The 15,544-nt window shown below is 49.7% G+C and overlaps 3 protein-coding genes across 3 annotated transcripts; 2 read left to right on the plus strand and 1 right to left on the minus strand.

Moving 5' to 3' along the window:
- Positions 1–540: 540 nt before the first annotated feature.
- Positions 541–2,505, plus strand: PSV08DRAFT_226383 (FAD binding domain of DNA photolyase-domain-containing protein; the record flags this gene model as incomplete). Its single annotated transcript, XM_014227954.1, has 1 exon — positions 541–2,505. One exon carries the CDS (start codon positions 541–543, stop codon positions 2,503–2,505), a length of 1,965 nt encoding a protein of 654 aa, XP_014083429.1.
- PSV08DRAFT_403206 (dynactin subunit 4) lies at positions 2,504–4,363 on the minus strand (the record flags this gene model as incomplete). Its single annotated transcript, XM_066093652.1, has 1 exon — positions 2,504–4,363. The coding sequence occupies one exon, from the start codon at positions 4,361–4,363 to the stop codon at positions 2,615–2,617; it is 1,749 nt and encodes a 582-aa protein (XP_065948777.1). The 3' UTR covers positions 2,504–2,614.
- Positions 4,364–4,561: 198 nt separating this feature from the next.
- On the plus strand, positions 4,562–12,666 carry PSV08DRAFT_410859 (uncharacterized protein). Its single transcript, XM_066093874.1, has 9 exons — positions 4,562–4,870; positions 4,919–5,748; positions 5,815–5,915; positions 6,134–6,722; positions 6,770–7,361; positions 8,234–8,328; positions 8,385–9,811; positions 9,860–10,586; positions 11,375–12,666. Exons 1-9 carry the CDS (start codon positions 4,640–4,642, stop codon positions 12,555–12,557), a joined length of 5,775 nt encoding a protein of 1,924 aa, XP_065948778.1. The 5' UTR covers positions 4,562–4,639; the 3' UTR covers positions 12,558–12,666.
- The last annotated feature ends 2,878 nt before the right edge of the window (positions 12,667–15,544 follow it).

Consider the following 15,544-nt stretch of genomic DNA (forward strand, 5'->3'; position numbering starts at 1 on the left):
CGCCCATCGTCTCCGCATCGCCCGCCCACGCTGGGGAACGCCCGTGCGAGCCGGCCTTCACCGCCTCGAGCAGCCACGCCCACGCCCGCGTCCTTTCTTTTTCTCGCGACCTGCCCGCCCTCCCCATGCTCGACCATGGCCCAGCGTGTTTCGTCGACGAAGAATTGAGACCCTGCTTCCCCTGAACCCCTTCCCTGAGCCCTTCCCTGAACCCTTCTTGAGCCCCTTCTTGAACCCTTCAGCCCTAGGCACGCCAGTTCCGAACGTAAGAGTACTGCTGCCGCTGTCTGCACCACCGTCGATTCCTTCACCTTGATCATCGTGTCCGGCACAGGGAAAAATACGGCCGATTGGTTTGTTACACCACTCAACGATTAGCGAGCGTCCTAGCTCCGATCGATGACCGCATGCATTCAGCCATGCACTCTCCCTGTCCGCTAGTCGAGCGAGCTTCTCTTCAAGCTTGAGCTCTGTGACAATTCTTTGTTCCTTTTTTGCCCATCGCCCTCGTTTTCTGAGCCCTGACAAACCCCAAGCAACATGACAAGGTCGCGGGTCATTTACTGGTTCCGGACCGACTTGCGCCTCCATGATTCCCCAGCCCTGAAAGCTGCCCTGGACCTTGACCCCGAATGTCTCTATCCAGTGTGGACGTGGGATCCACACTATGTCTATCGTGCCCGTGTTGGTCCCAATCGCTGGCAGTACCTCATTGACTGCCAAAATGACCTGTCCAAATCCATCACCAAGTTGAACCCAAAGTCGAAGCTTTTCCTCATTCGCGAAGCCCCGCAAACTTTGTTTCCCAAGCTTTTCAAGGCATGGAATATCACCCATTTGGTTTTTGAAAAGGATACAGATGCTTATGCCAGAGAGCGTGATGCCAAGGTCATGGAGATTGCGAAGCAAGCGGGCGTCGACGTCATCACCAAGACGGGAAGGACGCTGTATGATCCAGATGACTTGGTCAAGAACAACAATGGGAAACCAACCATGAGCATGGCTCAGGTACAAGCAGCTGCCAAGAAGATTGGACCAGTCCCTAGGCCCATCCCTGCACCCAAAACATTACCTGATCCTGGAGAAGTGCATCTGGAGTTTGATCAAGAGAAGCCAGAAAGCCAACCGGATATCAACTCGATACAAAGAGATGGCAAAGAAGCTTCGTACACTGCGCTGGCCGGACCAAATGGCGATTTTGCTGTACCTACAATGGAAGAGCTTGGTCTGAAACCAGCAACGACACCACACCGCGGAGGAGAGACGATAGCCCTGCAAGCGCTTGATAAAATAATTGCAAATGAAAAATACACAGCCACCTTTGAGAAACCTAATACTGCACCAACTGCATTCGAGCCGCAATCCACCACCCTCTTGTCTCCGCATATGCACTTTGGCTCTCTGAGCTGTCGTCTCTTCTACTGGCGCGCTCAAGATGTAGCCGACAAATACAAAGGAAAAGCCTCACAACCACCTACCAGTCTGACCGGTCAGCTCCTCTTTCGCGACATGTACTTTGGCGCACAGGCATCACTAGGATATTCGTTTGGTCAAACATACAACAACTCGCACTGCCGCTTTATCCCCTGGCATCTTCCTTCCAAAATCGACGCTTCGTCTGGCCTAATCACTGGAGAATACACAATCGACAATGCAGAAGCCGAATCCCATTTCCAGCGCTGGAAACAGGGCCGTACAGGATTTCCCTGGATTGACGCACTGATGCGGCAGCTCGCGCAGGAAGGCTGGATCCACCACCTCGGCCGCCACGCTGTTGCGTGCTTTCTGACCAGAGGCGGCTGCTACATTGACTGGGAGCGCGGTGCCGAAGTCTTTGAAGAATGGCTCATTGACCACGAAGCTGCGTGTAATATAGGCAATTGGCAATGGCTCTCTTGCACCGCTTTTTTCGCCCAATTCTACCGCTGCTATTCGCCTGTAGCCTTCCCCCAGAAATGGGACAAGGAAGGTAATTTTATCCGACGATACGTACCCGAACTTGCCAAGTTCGATAAAAAATACATTTACGAACCCCACAAGGCGCCCATCGCTGATCAAAAGAAATGGGGGTGTCTAATCAAGGGTGATGGGACTGCTGGAAGCGGTGCAGATGATGGACTGCAAACATATCCCAAGCCAATGTTTGATTTCCCTACAAGAAGAGATATTTGTCTTAAGGGCATGAAGAATGCATACCGCGTCAATCTCTACGGTAACTCGCCTCAAGTCCTGAACGGAAGCTGGCGCAAGTTATTTGATGACGATGCCGAGGGGCCGACTGAGGGTACAAAGGGTCCACCTGGTGCAATGGTGGAGCATGAAGACGACAAGGCAGACGGCCATGAGGAAAGCGGGCATGAAGATGAACCGAAACGTACCAAGCGAGCAAAGCTGACTGGAAAGAAAGTAGAAAAGAAGCCAGTGCACAAGCGAGAAGCAAGCCAAGCAACGCTGGACGGCATGGTGACTCGGAAGAAGAAGAAAGACAGCGACACTACCTCTTGAAAAATGCCATTTCAAGCACAACGAATAACAATTCTCTCCCACGCTTTCGTTTATTCATCACCATAAGAAACAAATGGGTATCATCATCGTCATCATCAAAACCCCCAAACTAAGCATTAGCAATCCTCCCCACGCCCACCACCGTCCAAAACGCCTCCTCCCTCTTTTCCCTCTCCCCCTTACTCCCCCTCGAATCCCCGAGCCCCCTCTCCTCAGCATTAACATCCGCCTCAAACTCCAACCTGACGAAAATCGGAATCTCGAGCAAATCATCATCGGGCTCTAGCTCCTCGTCCTCGCCATTAACCTCATCCAGGAACCCCGGTATAACCTCAATGGCGACACTGGTCCAATTGCGGCCCTTGTCCCAAATCTTGCCAGCTTCGATCTGCCCTGTTTCGGCGTTGATGGTGGAGCGGCGCGGCATGGGGGCGGGCGAGGAGGAGAGGGCGTCGTCCCAGACATCGGTGTTGGCGCCGACTTCGAATTCGGGGCAGAGGATTGTTACGCGCGAGGAGACTCTGCCGGGGGTGGTGCTCGAGGTGGCGAGGGTGACGCGGATGGGGTCGAAGAGGGGGTTGCTGAGATGGAGTAGGAAGTGTGCGGGGATACCCGGGCGGAGGGCGTTGTAGTTGAAGGGGGGTTGGGGCTGGGGCTGGGCTGGTTGGGGTGCTGGCGCTGGGACAGAGCCAGGGAAGGCGGGGATGGGTGGGTTGGAAGGGGGTGGTAAGGCGCGGACGCTGAGGCGGGGAATGTGGTTTAGAGCTAGTAGTTTGATTTTGTAGCGTGTGGATGTGATTTTTGATTCGGGTTTTGCGAGGATGTGGCGGCAGGAGCGGCATCGTTTGGAGCGTTTTGTGCAGAGTAGTGTTGGGATGGGTCGGAGCTCGTCGTCGAACTGTACGTGTGGGTCGAGCTGGGCAAGTTTCTGGGTAGGCGATAATGTAGCACTCCAACCGCCCCGCTTGATACGCTCGATTGTTGCGTTTTCAGCAGCGGGGTCGTGTGTCACCAGACCTTCTAGCTCGGACGCTGCGTCTCTCATGGGTGTAGGCTTACTCCGCTTCGACTTCTTCGTCGACGTCGAGTACAAGTTCATAATGCGAGAGTATGCCGTGGGCGAGGAAAAGTTCATCTCGAGCGGATTCGACGGCGTTTGCGCGTCCAATTCCGCCTTGTAGAACGCAGCGAGATTGGCAAACAGATCATCGCGCGAGGGCGGCTCGTAGCCCCCCGCATACACAATGGCCGAGCCACGAGACGAAGCTTGCGGGTTCCTTGAGTCTCTACGCTGAGCCTCCAGCTCCTTGCGTCTCTCACGCTCCTTGTCCCGCTCCTTGATCGACGGTATCGGCTTCCCCCCATTTGCTATGCGTGAAATCTGCGAATACACGCCTGTATGCTTCTCAAACTCGATGCCCGTCTCCACCGTGCTCCAATGGCAGTACGGGCACGCCAGGATATGCCGGTCCGTTGTGCTGTGGTCGACGTCCGGGTTCTCGAGCAGATTGACAATCATGGGGGATATGCAGACGGGGCAGTTGAAGCAGTTGCGCGTGCATCTGTTACCGTCGCTCTTGACGACCGAGCTGGGGACTTCGAAGAGGCAGTTGGGACAGTACCAGTTTAGCGTTTCTTCGATTACGCATCGTGGACAGCGTATTTGCAAGCAGTCTTCGCAGTAGAGGAGGTGCTCGAGCGGGTAGAGGGCGTAGTTGGAGCGTGGGTTTCGTGGGTCGAGCGTCTCTTCTTCGTCGTCGGTTGCGGCGAGGACGTGTGAGGTGAGTTTTGTGCCTGCTACGCTGTTGCTGTCGAAGCAGTCGCAGGCGTAGTATGTGTATGGAAATGCTTGTGCCATTGTGATTTGCACGTGTTGCAATGGAAGGGTCTTGGTTTGGTATTCCTCCTCTTACTCGCCGGTCTGGTTGTCGCGTGGGGGAATGTGGAGGTCAACTTTTAGACAGCGGAGGTACAGCTCGGTGGAGCCAAACGCCGATTGGCGGACTGGTGGTAGGTACCCAGGTATAGCTAACAGCAATGTTGACGTAGTACTTTTGACATCTTTTTCTATTCACGCCTCTTTGTTTGAGCGCGTTGCTTATCAACTCAGTCAATTGCACAGTTTGTTGCAAACATGGCTGGTTTCTCTGTGCGCGCCTTGGTTTCGCCATGTAGGCGACGATATTTTCCCCGTCAATTTACACGACGTTACGCTGTTCAAGCGCCCGGTGCGCCCATACTCGAGATTTTTAGTGCACAGCAAAAATGGATGCAAAAGGAGCGGGCTGCAAAAGATGTTGAGACAAGTCGAGATGTAGATTATCTAAGAGATGAGGTTGCTTCAAGGTTGTGTGAGCGAGTCCTGGTAGAGCCGCCTCTTCTCTGCGAAACGAGCAACTGCTAAGACGAATAGGACATAAACCGACATTTCCCAAAAGTTCTCGACATCGGTGCAAACGCATGCAATCTTTCTCGAGCGTTGACATTGCCGTCCGAGGATGCGCCAGAAAAGGGCCCGCGGTCCAAGCGCATCGGTACCATCACAGCCGCTGACTCGTCTCGATCTTTACTCTACCGAGATGCAGACTTGCCCTTCAACAAGGAAATCGACATTGTGCGAGAGGTTCTTCCTACCTCAGAGTTGCTACCTTATGAGGCCAACACTTTCGATGCGGTCCTGAGCAATCTCAGTTTACATTGGATCAACGACTTACCCTCAGTCCTCGCCCAGATCAACAACATACTGAAACCCGACTGTCCTTTCATTGGTGTCATGATGGGTGGTGACAGTTTATATGAGCTCCGAACATCGCTTCAATTAGCAGAGCTCGACCGGAGAGGCGGTGTCTCAACACACACTTCGCCACTGGCAGATGTAAAAGACGTTGGTGGCCTGTTGCAAAAAGCTGGCTTCAACCTCCTTACCGTAGATGTCGACGACATCGTTGTCGACTTCCCCGACACTTTCTCACTGATGAAGGATCTACAGGCTATGGGTGAATCGAATGCCGTACTGGCGAGAGAGAAGGGCGCCATACATCGAGATGTGCTACTTGCTGCCGAGGGAATATACAAGGAACTCCATGGAAATGAAGATGGGACACTACCTGCTACTTTCAGGCTTATCTACATGATTGGCTGGAAGCCTAGTCCTAATCAACAAAAGCCGCTCGAGAGGGGGACGGGTATGTTTAGTATCAAGGATTACCTGGAGAAGAATGGAGGATCTGGAGAGGGTGAAAAGTAAAAAGTTCCAGAATGCGGTCATTGTATCATTAACATCTAATACCCTGTACACTTTTACCCAAGAATAACGGAATTCATCTATTGGTTCTGGGAAAGGGATACTTCACAGATTCGGGAGTCAGAAGCAGCACGGAGGCGACAGCGTCAGTCACAGTTGCAGAATGGTAAGCTTACCAACGGTCGATAAGATATTACCAGCCACCAGAGGTGCAGAAAAGTTCAAGATAGGGCTGCTTCGTTTGCTCTTTGCTTATCGATATTGCCCTTCCGCACATATTGGACCCCCGTTTACGATACGTGATATACACTGAGATATCAACCGCGCTAGTGGATCTTCTGTTTGCCTCACCTTGAATATACAATCGCACCTGCTTATACTCAGCTCCGGCACCATCACTTACTCATCTTTACCGGCAGACAACCGACGCAATGCACCATTGCAGCATAGACATTACGCTCCATTCTCAGTTGGATATCGAAAAGCTTCCTGAGTACCATCCCGATCCCAGAGATGACTACGGGGTCACAGGATTCATGCCAAAATCTTTCGAAAGCAAAACGTCAACATGTAGTGTGTTTGTGCCCGCTCTACCAGGCACCGCGTTCTGGATAAGCTATGCCGTTTCGCCGCCAGTTCCCAATGAGCACTACTTTTTCTTCAAGCTATATATCGACGGCGCGCACGTTGTGAGTTGGTCAACTGGAAAAGCAGAGGGCTGGCGAGGAAAAACCATGTTTGGCTTATTTGAGAGCCCCGAAGATGCAGAGGGAGTCAAAAAGATCGAGAAACGCGTGCTGTGTTTTGCACCACCGATGGAAAATGATAAACACCGGGTAGGCATGGTGGATATGTTTGATGAGACAGCTTGCGTGGAGATACGAGTGCATCGTGCACATGCCAGAAAGCGTATTCAGAGGCAGGTAGAGATGTACGAGGATACGCAACATGCAAAGGAGGGTAGAGGGATCAAGTAAGTACGGTTTGAATACGGAGAAGGCACAGTGCTAAGAGTAGCAGACTTGTCAACGCTGGACGGGCCGGGCCAGAACAACCTAAACGCTTCTTCAAATTTGCGCTTATTGATCCGGTCGATCGACCTTTCGCTACGTTCCGATACTATTACCGCACTCGAGACCAACTGCGAGACCTGGGGGTGCTCCGCTCAGAACACAACGGGGTTGGAGAAGAGAACAACCTCTTGGTGATTGAGCCACATGACACACGTATACGCAGCATTAGTACGGACCAAGCGACCTACAATTCAGTCAACAGTGGACTGCAGAATGATTTTGAAATTGACAAAGGAGATAACAGTGTGACGAAAAATCTGGATGCGAGTAACAAAAGATACGTATCAGCGACGACTGCCCGTCCCTTTCCCAGAGAAACATCCAAGTGGCAGCCGCGTACATACATCCCACACCGTACTCCCAGCACCAGGGTAAAGCAATTGGATGAACAGTCCAACGAGCAAGCATTACAGAGGGATAACTTCATGTCCAAACCACCGCCATCTTACCGTCTGTCTATCCCGCCTTCCATCAAGTTAGAGCCTACGAAACCGACTATTCGACCGCTCCCCAGTCTTCCACAAAGAGATGTTTCTCCGGTACATCCCATTTACCATCCGAGCCCAGTGTATGCCATGGGCGACCGGACTATGCGTACTCCCAGTCCTACGAAACCACCGGGGGAAGAAATACCCACATCATCATCAAGGAAACGTAAGGGGCGAGGTCGCATGGCCTCTTCGTTAATGAGAGCCATTGCATCTGTATGGAAGCATCGAAGTCCGCAAACACCACGTGCGGCAGCGTCGACTAACGATATGGAGGTCTCACCTGGTTTACAATAGTATGTGCCTTGTTGAGGCAAGAGGTACACCGAAATCCACATACATCAGCTGCAGCTGTTCATCTTCACAGCTGGAGACTTTTCTTTGGCCAAAGAGCTGGATGCTGCGACGATAGAGACGGTGAGAGGTCAGGCCGCGTCATGAAACATGGGACGATTGCTGATCCACCCATGATGCAAGGCACCTGGCGCTCATTGGTCGCTCCACAACCCCGCAGAATGCAGCTACCCCGAGCTTCCATCCCCCAGCTGACAGCTCTCATCCCCAACACAACCTCGATCTCTCTGTATATTGTGTAACATCAATCTATGTCTCTGAGGTTTTAGTACCGAGTTCGCCCTTTTGTCTGTGTAATCGTTTGCGCACGGGCCGCCCCAATGCGTTCCCTCGGTATATTCGCTACGGCGATTCTAGCAAGCGTCATCGATGCTTCGACTCTCCAGCCTCCGGTCCTCCCGTTGATCGTAAGAAATCCGTATTTGAGCACATGGCTGCAGAATGCGCGCGAGGAGCCTTGGAGCAAATGGCCTATGTTTTGGACTGGTGCAGAGGTATGATTGCCCACTTTCTCTACGGCGACGTGGTTCCCAGCCACACTGGGCGCTGTGCTTACAAGCTCTGTATAGATTGGATTCGGCGTGCTTGCATCGCTTCCCGATGAGAATCGAGTCTTTCCACTGTTAGGCAGGCCACATGATTCTTTAGATAAAACCGACAAAAGGTATGCATGACATCTACACCCGTGACTTATTCAACGCTGACTTGTTGGTTGTGCAGCTACACAGTAGCGTATCCGGTGTACAAAGGTGCCAAGTACGACGCGTCCACTACGAACCTCACGTACTCGCTTCAAGTATCCAAGAAATCCCAAAAAGCGGAGGAAGTCGAAATCACCTTGTCCTTCCTCTCTCCCATAACACCCACATCAACCTTGCGACAGACTCTTCCGGCAGCGTATCTCTCCATACATGTAGAAGGAACTGTTGATGTCAACATATATGTTGATGTCAATGGTCAATGGGTTAGCGGCAAGAGGGAGAGTCTCATAGAATGGGGCCTATTCCAGCATGTAGCGCCTGGCCTGAAAGATAAGCTGAAGACGTGGCAAGTGAAGCGACAGGTCGAGCAACTCTTCACCGAAACAAATGATCAGCCCGAGTGGGGTCAGTTGCACTTCACAGGCCCAGCAGATGTACGCCACCAGTCTGGCACTTCCGCGTTACTCCGCCAGAGGTTCGCCCGCACCGGGACACTCCAAAACGAAGTAGATGGAAACTTCCGTGGCATAATGGATGAGGAGCCAGTTTTTGCCTTTGTGAAATCCTTTGAGCTGGGGAAGTCGAGCACTGCTTCGAAAGCTGCCAGCGGTAGCGTGCTATTCACCCTCACACATGTCCAAGACCCAGTCACACAGTATGCATCTGCGCGGGGCCTCACTTTTATGCGACCCTTGTGGAAGTCATGGTTCCATGACGAAGACAAGCTGATTCAGTTCCACTATGGTGACTTTGCCACTGCCAGCAGTCTAGCCAGCAACTACTCCGAGCAGTTGCGCATTGACGCCTATGAATCTGGCTCTACCAATTATGTCGACATCGTTGCTCTGTCTGCACGACAGGTGATGGGCGCGACCAGCTTTTCTGGCACCAAGGAAAACCCACTGCTATTCCTCAAGGAGATCTCTTCAAACGGTAACTGTCAAACCGTGGATGTCATCTTTCCAGCATTCCCATTCTTCCTCTACACGCAACCCCGATGGCTGGCGTACCTTCTTGAGCCGCTTCTTGAACATCAGCTGAGTGGGCAGTATCCAAACAAATACTCGATGCATGACTTAGGCGCTCACTTCCCTAACCTTACTGGACATGCTGATGGAAGGGACGAGTACATGCCAGTTGAGGAATGTGGCGATATGCTCATCATGGGTCTTGCGCTTGTCAACTCGTTGACCTACAGCTCTCAAGCCGAAGCCCAGTCTATTTGGTCCGCTGTTGGCCCTGAAAGTGACATGAAGGAGTCTGATGAGAGTGTTTTTGGTCTTACAAATGTCGCCTCATATGATGGCATCGAGTACATCGACGAATTCTGGGGCGGAAGTACGAAGGGAGTCGACAAGGCTAAGAAATGGCTTGAAGGGAGTTACGATCTTTGGAAACAGTGGACCGGTTATCTTGTTGAAGATACGCTGGAACCACACAATCAGCGTAAGTACGCATACTTTGACCTGAGACACTGGCTAACTACGGCACCAGTTTCCACTGATGATTTCGCGGGCTGGCTGCCGCTTCAGACTAACCTTGCATTGAAGGGAATCGTCGGTATCAAAGCCTTTAGTGAGATTGCAGATCTTATGGACCGACCTGGCGATGCGAAACATTATCGCAACATTTCCAACACTTACATTAAGAAGTGGCAGGAGTATGCCATTTCGCGTGACGGCACACACGCTAAGCTTGCTTATAACTGGTATGGAAGTTGGACTACGCTCTACTCATTGTACGCAGACGCGGTCCTGTGTTTCCATCCCACCTTCACGAACTCGTCATCAACAGTCGACAAGTTAGATTACGCATCCGGTAATAAAGACGCGCAAAGGCCCTTGACACCTTCCAAAGACAGCTCGGGCCGTACTCCTATAACCGAAGACTTCATCCCAGATTCTGTCTACTCGTTGCAAAGTGAATGGTATGGTAATGTTATGCAAAAGTATGGTTTGCCCCTCGACTCCCGCCATCTCTACACCAAATCCGACTGGGAATTCGAGGCAGCGGCTGTTGCAAGTAAGAAAGTGCGTTCTGAGATACTAGATCGTGTGGCGTTATGGCTAAACGAGACGGTCACGGACCGGGCTTTTACCGATCTCTACGTGACAGAGGGTGATGGTGGCTTCCCTGGGCCGTGGTTCTTTGCCCGGCCGGTTGTTGGTGGCCATTTCGCATTCCTGACACTAGAGAGGGCTTGCGGTGGGGGAGGAAAGAAGTAGGATTACTGTATGTAGATCATGGTTACAAGAACCGTTGTTTTTACTGAAAGTCAGTGAGGGTGATCATAGTCAGCTCCGCCTTCGTAGTGAACAGTTTATTCACTCCATCTAGTGTCTGTCTCGTGTTACATGTTGCATTTCGGTTGATGCCAATCCTGATTAGCTTTGGTGAATCATTATCGAATAAGAATCAGCAGTCTCAGCTCCCAAGAGATAGTTCACGCTCTGATTAGTATGGCTCGTGGTCCGTCAACAGTCCTGCACGAACGCGACACTAGATGATACGATACAGTAATCCCTAGCAAGAAGTATTGTACTTGGAATAGAGTTTATTTCAAATCCGGCACTCATGAAAGGAAATTGCTTGTTGTTTCTCGGCCCTTGGGGAATGCACCGGTCTTTGTGACCCGCGACCTAAACAAAGAATGGGGAAATTGAGTATTTCCTTTTTAGTATTCGAACATTGCGTCCCCCTCACCAACTCCTTTTGCGACTTTTGCATTTCAAATTTAAGGAATTTTATTCCAATACGCACTGATATCTGGACGAAGAAAATGGTTCTTTACGACGAAGACGGCAGAGTTGTGATCGTACACGAGGAATACCTAGAAGAAGAGGCGAGGAAACATTGCATGAGCGCAAAAGCGAAAAACGAGCCATACACAGATCCGATTGATGTGTGCAAGCAGAGGAACTGGCCCAAGTCTACTAATGATGTGAAAATCGTTATTGACTCACAAATCTTCAAAACCCTATATTGCGAAAAAATGTTTGGCTGGGGCAGCGATTTCGAATACATAAAAGGGTTCAGGCAAGGAAAGGACAAGCCATTGTCGAGACCTCTTTGCCGCGAAACTCTGATTCTGTGCTCGAGCTTTGCTAAGGACTATTTTACGTATAATCCCGGCGACGACGAATTGCATCTCCCAGTCTGCTATCCATTAGAAAAAGGAAAAAAACAGGCTGACGATCAACTGGCATATATACGCGCTGATGAAATTGAAGCATACATCATCCCGTGGCTAGAAAAGGTGAGAGCATACATGATCAGTCAGAAGAGCAAGGGTACCACCGATGAAAATCAGCCAAAAACGTCTCATCAGACTACAAACCGGAAGATGAAAAACTACCTAACAAACCCCAACGGCCCAATCGCAATGGAAATTCCCTCAACCCTCCTCGAAAAAATTCACCTCTACAATTGCATGCTCCAACTCGGCCTCCCCAAATTCATCCAATCCCCACTCATCGACGCCCTCATCCTCCAACTCTACAAAACCAAACTCTCCGCCTGCCACCTCGACACAATCGAAATAACAATCTGTCGCCTCTATTCTCGCGGCCTCGCAATCCTCGACCCGGTCATCAACCACCTCATCGGCACCTACTCCCTACGCTCGCTGCCCGACCGCAGCCACCCAAAACCCGCTGGGGCCCGCGAACGCAAGCACAAACACCACATCCCGCCTCAAACAAACAAGCTGGCAGAAGATGATGTAGTACGAGTAGACGGCAGCTTGGAAACTAAATTCGAGCGTGAAGAAGTGCGAGCCGTCAAGTTCTCAGAGACAAACCGCCGATACCTGAAATATACACGGTATGAAGTCCCTCGAGGCAAGCTTGGAAAGAGCTATCGCTTGATGCCCCCCAAACTGCCGGTTCTGGGGCATTGCATTAGGCATTGGAGTGGGGTGAGGAGGCGTGGCGGGACGGCGGCGGCGCATACGGGGTTGCCGCTTAATGTGGGGTGGGGGAAGAAGTTTGCGGGGAGGGGCGATGGGGGGTTGGCTGATGAGGAGGATTGCGAGGTTGAAGGGGGGAATCGGTTGGTTGGGTGGGAGTATTTTCGGAAGAATGGGCCGGGGTTGGAAAATGGGGAGAGCAAGAGGGAGGAGAGGGGTGTGGTTGAGGAGCAGGCTACACGCGAGGAGGTTTCGGACGAAGATATGTTTTCTGATGAGGAGTAGGAGGTATGGTCATGCGAGAAGAGACGTGGAGGAAGTTGCTGTCTTTGAGCCTACATGTACTTTTAAAGCTGTTACGACGATCTATTTAGTAAACGTCCATTTAGTTTCTGAAGAGACTTTTCCCGAATGGGTAATAAGTGAATAGGCTAAAACCTTTGATTGCAAGGGCTTGAATTAGGCTGCAGTGTTTTTGCAAAGTTATTCAACGCCTTGAACGTCTCGTATGTTGTTTCTGTAAGTCATTGATTCCCCTAATTTCGTTGATAAAAGACTGTAGTCGTGACTCTGGTTTGGCAAGGGAACTGGATCCCACAGGAAGTGTCGAGTGCGGCATACATGAGCTACAACGGGGGTGTGATTGACCCATTTTCTTAGAGGGAAATTGATAGTAGAATGATGCCCAGAAGTGATGAAGTGGGTAATGGGGATAGTTGGGCCAGGCATGTTGTGTGAGACAGGCTCTCGCGTGTGAAGCACTAAATTTCACGGTCACTGTCTTTTGCATTCACTACAAACACTACAAACAGGTTGCTACTGAGCAAGATAAGAGCCTTCCAATGCAGAAATCGCTTTACAATAAACCAGCTGGATTTGCAAACGCGCTTGATAGCAGAATTCCTGAAAAGGTTTCAATGAGCTAGCCAACATAATGAGAAATCCAAAGCCATAATTCATGTGCTCTTAGAGTCTAGCGTCTCTTTCTATACGGAAATCAAGGCGTGTTTACCCTGTTCATCTAGTTTGCTCAGTTTTAGCATCACTAAAGTGACACGTGCGCGTGTGTTTACTGCCACGGGTAGGGCCGTGTAGTTCCTGAGGTGCTATTGTAAAGTAGCGAATATTCTAGAAGCCGATGTCTTTGGTGGCTTTTATTCATTATCGTAAAGTTATATCTAAATGTGAACGGTCTCATAAAGCATGGAAGCCTTACATGAGACTTAGCGTTCTAAGATATGTTTCCCCTGTGTTTGTGTACAAGAAGAACAAATTTAGCAGCGGAAAAAGCATGAGAGTATTCAGCAGAGAAATGTGAAGGTATTAGTGTGGAGCATTGGGGTTTCGCGAGCATAAACATCAAAATGTCAGGATAGGAGCTGTTTATTCATTGGTTTGTTTGGACTTTGCCTAAATTTGCAGGGTTGATCTTTGTCTATTCGATGATGCAAGATAGAAATGGGTAAGTTTTGACGCAACAAGCAAGTGCTGTTTCAAACATGACATGGAAAAAGAAAAGGGGACGAGTTGATGCTTAGGCTCAAATCTCAAAATGTTTGTGCATTTGAGTTTTGCACGCAACAGTTTGAGTCGCATGGGTAAAAAAGCCACCTTATTTCACAAGGGTTAGGAAGGATGTCTTAGGTTTGCGAGGAATGCTAGGGTGATTCGCACAGCATCATGCCCTGCCATCGTCAAGTTCCGCGAGATGTATTTTCTTTGCTTCGAGCTTCTCATTCGGATTTCTTTTAATGGATCCATCGGCAATCTGCTTATTTCGTCATTTAGTATACTTGCATATCGCCATTCCTCAGTCATCTCGTTTGATGTGTCAGTCATATTGTTTTGTAGCCGCAACTTGAGCTCTCACATTCCCTTTTGCCCTGTGCCTTAGTGGGTATAGGTTTTATCAAGGAACAAGAAATTATGTTGAGTGAAAGTTGTTTTAGGTCTCCTATTCTACAGCCAATCAGATTTGATTGATTGCGGTGCAACAGCTGACGTAGTTGAGTTACATGATGATCTCCACTAGCTCATTTGGTCGAATTGCTTTTCTTGCCACTGGAGACGATGAACGTAGAGAGTTCAACCTGTCACACAAGACCGCTAGGCATGAGTGCATTATCGTCTCAGCGTGCAACAAAATAGCTCCATGACAAACAGGCATGGCCCGAAAAAGACTAGATGATTTTAGATCGAAAAACTATTCTGAGTGGTGCTTTGTCGCACTGCATGTCGTTGTTGCAACTATAGTTCGTTGTGCTGCTACCTTTCCGCAGCCGTAATTCGCTGTTCTGTTTCCTTCGTTATAACTATTGTTAAGAAAGTTAACGCGCCTATAGATATACGCCTATAGAGAAGTATATTACTAGTATTACTACTAGATAACTCTTCTTTATTTCGAAAGTAGGGTTTCGCTTATACAGACTTTGGAGCTTTAGGTTTCAGGTTTTCGTAATATAGGCTTTTTATTTAAATTATTACCCTAACTGCTAAGTCCATTTTCTGTTAGCGAGTTCTGGCAAGTTAGGGTGTGGTGTGCTATTCTTTTTAAGAAAAATAATCTGGTAAGCTCTATGCCAAACAGACACTCCAATTTAAGTTATTCTTAGGAGTGCAATTTGCAAATGCTTTTTGCTTGAATCTACGGCAAAAAGTGATGTTTGCAAACATGGATATTCTATTTGCAACTTCAGAATCGCATAGATACACACTCATGTCTTGCGGATCATTTAACCACGGGCCAGCTTTATGGAGAAAATAAAGTCGTGCGTGATATATGAACTGGTGGTTCCTGAGCTCAAATACAGTACCAACGACTCACTCATCAGCACTTGTCATACCGCAATTTCTACGTTCTTTATCTGCAAATCAGCTCTAAAAATGCATTTCACTTCCATTGCTACGCTTTTCTCGGTCTTGGCTGTTGCAAACGCTCAACTCACATACAACATTACGCAAGCTTCCGCTCCCGGAAATATGGCGAAATATCGTTGTTTGTACGTATCTCGTAATATGAAACTTGCATCATATCTTGGGCTAACATAAAGAACCAGGAACAACAGTAAGCTCAAAGGCTGGCTTCCCGGTTGCATCTACGATTGCCAAGTCCAAGCCAGCATGCTCGATGGCTGCGCAGCGGAGGACTTCGCCTGTCACTGCGTTAATCACTATAAATACTCTCAAGTATGTTCCTACCACACTTTCCTCTCTGCACCTTCTGCCAGTATTTGATCTAACAACGTAAAGTTGATCGAGCCCTGTGCTATCCC

This window comes from Bipolaris maydis, assembly GCF_028858645.1.
Source record: "Bipolaris maydis strain C4 unplaced genomic scaffold PSV08scaffold_10, whole genome shotgun sequence".
Classification (NCBI taxonomy): Eukaryota; Fungi; Ascomycota; class Dothideomycetes; order Pleosporales; family Pleosporaceae; genus Bipolaris; species Bipolaris maydis.

Excerpts from the sequence above, each read along its gene's own strand:
- PSV08DRAFT_410859 (XM_066093874.1), top strand. The coding sequence starts at position 4,640 with ATGGCTGGTTTCTCTGTGCGCGCCTTGGTTTCGCCATGTAGGCGACGA. Across the intron at positions 4,871-4,918 it reads GGTTGTGTGAGCGAGTCCTG|GACATAAACCGACATTTCCC; the intron begins GTAGAGCCGCCT and ends TAAGACGAATAG. Across the intron at positions 8,329-8,384 it reads TTAGATAAAACCGACAAAAG|CTACACAGTAGCGTATCCGG; the intron begins GTATGCATGACA and ends TTGGTTGTGCAG.